General features: G+C 40.9%; 1 protein-coding gene across 1 annotated transcript in view; it reads left to right on the top strand.

Moving 5' to 3' along the window:
• Positions 1–2,087, top strand: part of LOC101848805 — a gene marked incomplete in the record, with an annotated part of 29,492 nt that overhangs the window by 8,741 nt on the left and 18,664 nt on the right. The window contains 1 exon segment of the mRNA XM_035968346.1: positions 1,773–2,037. Coding sequence (XP_035824239.1) covers positions 1,773–2,037 — 265 coding nt within the window.

The raw sequence follows: 2,087 nt of genomic DNA, 5'->3' as shown, positions 1-2,087 counted from the left end.
CGAAAACGTTTTTGAGTGTTTAGGATCTAGATATCGTGGGACCACCAATTTTAATGGAAAAGTACAAGACGCCATAGATAAAATGAAACACGGCAAAGCACCAGTCCCAACATGCCCATTGAAATTATCATGGCACTAGAAAATGTGGATATCACCGAATTGACAGCATTGCTTAACATCATATAACACCGGAGAGGTACCAGAGGATCTGAAGAAATCAATATACCCGTAATTTATAGCATTGCCAAAAGCATACGACAATTTGTTTTGTGAGTAAACTTAATGCAGTCCTCCGCCGGGTACATATGAAAAGAATGAGAAATAAAATACTTCCTGAAATCTCTAAGACACCAAATGTCATATTCTCCCTAATAATGGTCATGGAAAGATTATTTGAAGTCCAAAAAGACTTTTAACTCTACTTTATCGACTACTGTGAAGTATTTATCAAAGTGACACATGAAAAACTATTCAATATCCTAACAGATCTGTACATAGTTGGAAAAAAAACTGAGAATCCAGAGAAACCCTTACTGGGAACAACAGGCAGCAGTCAGCGCTGATAACGAGCTCAGCGAACGTAGGTCAATCCGTAGAGGAGTACGACACACACAGGTGTGTCCTATCTCCAGATCGATTTAATTTATACAGCGAAATGATACTGTGTAACATCAATGATAATGAAGGAATCAAGGTAGGCGGCCACAACGTTAACACCCTATGGTATGCTGGTGATACAGTCTTGATAGCTGGCTGTGGGTCAAAGCTCCAATATATTATAAATAGGGCTAACAGAGAAAAGCGAAGAGAAGGGATGACTGCTGAACGCTGAGAAAACAAAATGCTTGGTTATCTTTAAAAGTGCTGACACCCCAGAATGCAACGTCATGAACGAAAGAATAAAATTGGATTAGATAGATCTATCTTAGTTACACGATTACATCATATGCAAAAAAAAATGACACAGAGATTTTTTTTTTTAGGATTGCAATATACTTGTATATCTAAAGAAACTTTCAGCAAGGTGATAGATACCTATCATGTCAAACAGAAACATAACAGTGAACACAAAAATATGAACACTGGAAGCGTACGTGTAGTCTGTCCTTTTGTGTTGATGCAAGGGCTGGACTCTAAATAAGGACAAGGAGAGATGACTGGGGACCGTAGAAATGTGGCACTTTAGGAGAATACTCAGAATCTCATGGACAGAGGAGAAAACAAATAAAGAAGTGCTCCAAAAGGCAGGTTGTGGAAGATCTATAATCAGAGCGCACATGAAAAGATAACTGAGATTCTCAGACCACATAATAAATAGATCAAATGGATGAGGGAAACCAAAGATTCTCTACTCTTTAAAGAAGAGCGCATTTCACTGCAAGTATTCAGCTCTATTCGACTTCGGTTGGAAATTTTTATTTGATAGGAAGATCGAACTGTATCTGTAGTAGAGAATCTTTGGGAAAACTGCTGCTGTGTGGACAGATAGGGGGAAAGAAGAGCAGAGGAAGATAAAGAACAACAACACGGCTGATTTGCAAAGAATAACTCAAAGAGATCAACCGAGCTGATTAACACGACAGACAACAGGAAGGAATGGGAAGCCATGATAGTCAATGTTTGCTCCAGACCTGATACATGAAGAAGAAGAAGGGTCTTCGGGGGTGATAATAGTGGTAAAAAGCAGAGCATGCTGTAGATCGCGGATATACGTTATATAAATGCAGTTATTATAACCTTTAATTTTATGCTTTTTCATTATGATTATTCAGACAACAGTTGAGCGCACAACTAAACGGGAAGTTGGCACCTGTGTCTCTCTCCTGCTTCGTGCCACTAGAAGACGCGAAGGGTCATATCGAGGCTGTCTTACATGACGTCAGCCCTTTTCAGTGGCGCCACCTGTCGGTGGGCGAGACTCGTGAGAGCTTCCGCTGCTGTATGATGACGATGCTGAGTCTACTGGAGGCTGAGGAAGAAGTCTTGCCCCTTCCAGAGCTCAAACGCTGGCATCTATTGCCTTGCAAACCCGTTAGGGTGAGATGCCAATTAATGTAGCCCCCACCTCTCTCCTCCCTCCCCTTCCC

Source organism: Aplysia californica, unplaced genomic scaffold (genome assembly GCF_000002075.1).
Source record: "Aplysia californica isolate F4 #8 unplaced genomic scaffold, AplCal3.0 scaffold00052, whole genome shotgun sequence".
In the NCBI taxonomy this organism is placed as follows: Eukaryota; Metazoa; Mollusca; class Gastropoda; order Aplysiida; family Aplysiidae; genus Aplysia; species Aplysia californica.
This window is presented reverse-complemented; position numbering and strand designations above follow the sequence as displayed.